Source organism: Fopius arisanus, unplaced genomic scaffold, assembly GCF_000806365.1.
Source record: "Fopius arisanus strain USDA-PBARC FA_bdor unplaced genomic scaffold, ASM80636v1 scaffold01029, whole genome shotgun sequence".
Taxonomy (NCBI): domain Eukaryota; kingdom Metazoa; phylum Arthropoda; class Insecta; order Hymenoptera; family Braconidae; genus Fopius; species Fopius arisanus.
The window spans coordinates 1-1,082 of NW_011888768.1; the positions used below are offsets into that span (position 1 = coordinate 1).

At 49.3% G+C, this 1,082-nt stretch overlaps 1 protein-coding gene across 1 annotated transcript; it reads left to right on the top strand.

Moving 5' to 3' along the window:
• Window positions 1-6: 6 nt before the first annotated feature.
• On the top strand, window positions 7-1,077 carry LOC105273103 (uncharacterized; the record flags this gene model as incomplete). The annotated part of the gene is made up of 2 exons (XM_011315338.1): window positions 7-409; window positions 563-1,077. Coding segments are annotated over exons 1-2 (588 nt in total), but the record flags the coding sequence as incomplete, so codon positions are not given.
• Window positions 1,078-1,082: the final 5 nt, after the last annotated feature.

The following is a 1,082-nucleotide window of genomic DNA, read 5'->3' on the forward strand; positions in this document are numbered from 1 at the left end:
TCTTACTCGGAGTACTCAACCCCGAGATCACCCCAGAGCTTCCAGAGGGCCCCCCAGGACCCCAGATACGAGACTCATCGTCCCCAGGATTCACGATACCCCCAGGACGTCCAGTACCAGAGCCTGAGTGGTTATCAACCCAGTCAGGAGCTTCCACCCACCAACATCCACAATCAGAGACCCGCGCAGTTTCCAGTGGACCAGGAGCCGAGGTATCCCCAGGGCACTCAGAACTACAATCCGGGATCACAGCCCCAGCAGTACGATCTCTCCTACCAGCATAAATATGGGTTCAGGCAGAGAGAGCAGAGCTCCAGGTACGAGCCAACGAGACCGATGTACGCTGTCGACAGTCCGAACCCTGAGTACTCAACCACTCCACCGAGTTCAAATCTTCTGACACCTTCAGGTTTGTAACAAATCTATTCAAATAATATTGGTTCAATTTCAAATGATAATCCTCATCCTTATCCTCATCCTTACGATTACATTACGATCCACGGGATGACAAATAATATTTAGAATTTATAATTTTAATTAATGCATATCACTAATTCTTCAGGTCAACTGGCGCCTAATCTGCTGTCTAAATACACACCCCAGGCCCAGAAGTACCTGACGAAGGTGTTCAGTGGTCAATCGGGTAAAATGAGGGAACACCCTCCGAACTACGAGAACCTGTTGAATTACAATCCATCGATTTCCCAGTACATCAGGGATCCATCGTCCATCCTCAATGCTCAACCGACGTTCATTCAGGCTGGCAACTCTCTGATACCTGTTATCATCCTGAGAGTCGATGGGGCACCTCCTGTTCAGCCTCAGGCTGCTCCCAGCATCAATCTCAAGGCACTGCTGCAGCAGTATCTGAGTCAGTATGCAGAGAGCAAAGCTGCTCTCAGTCAGACCTCCAATTACGATTACAAGGGACAATTGGGGGGCAATAATCCTGTCAATGATCTCACTCGTTTGGCCAATGCTCTCAGGAGTTTCACCCAGAGGGAGGCCTTCCCGCAGAAACTCGCGGATCATCCTCTGAATTATGAGGCAACGCGGTATCATGATAAGAGCAGTTATGATAC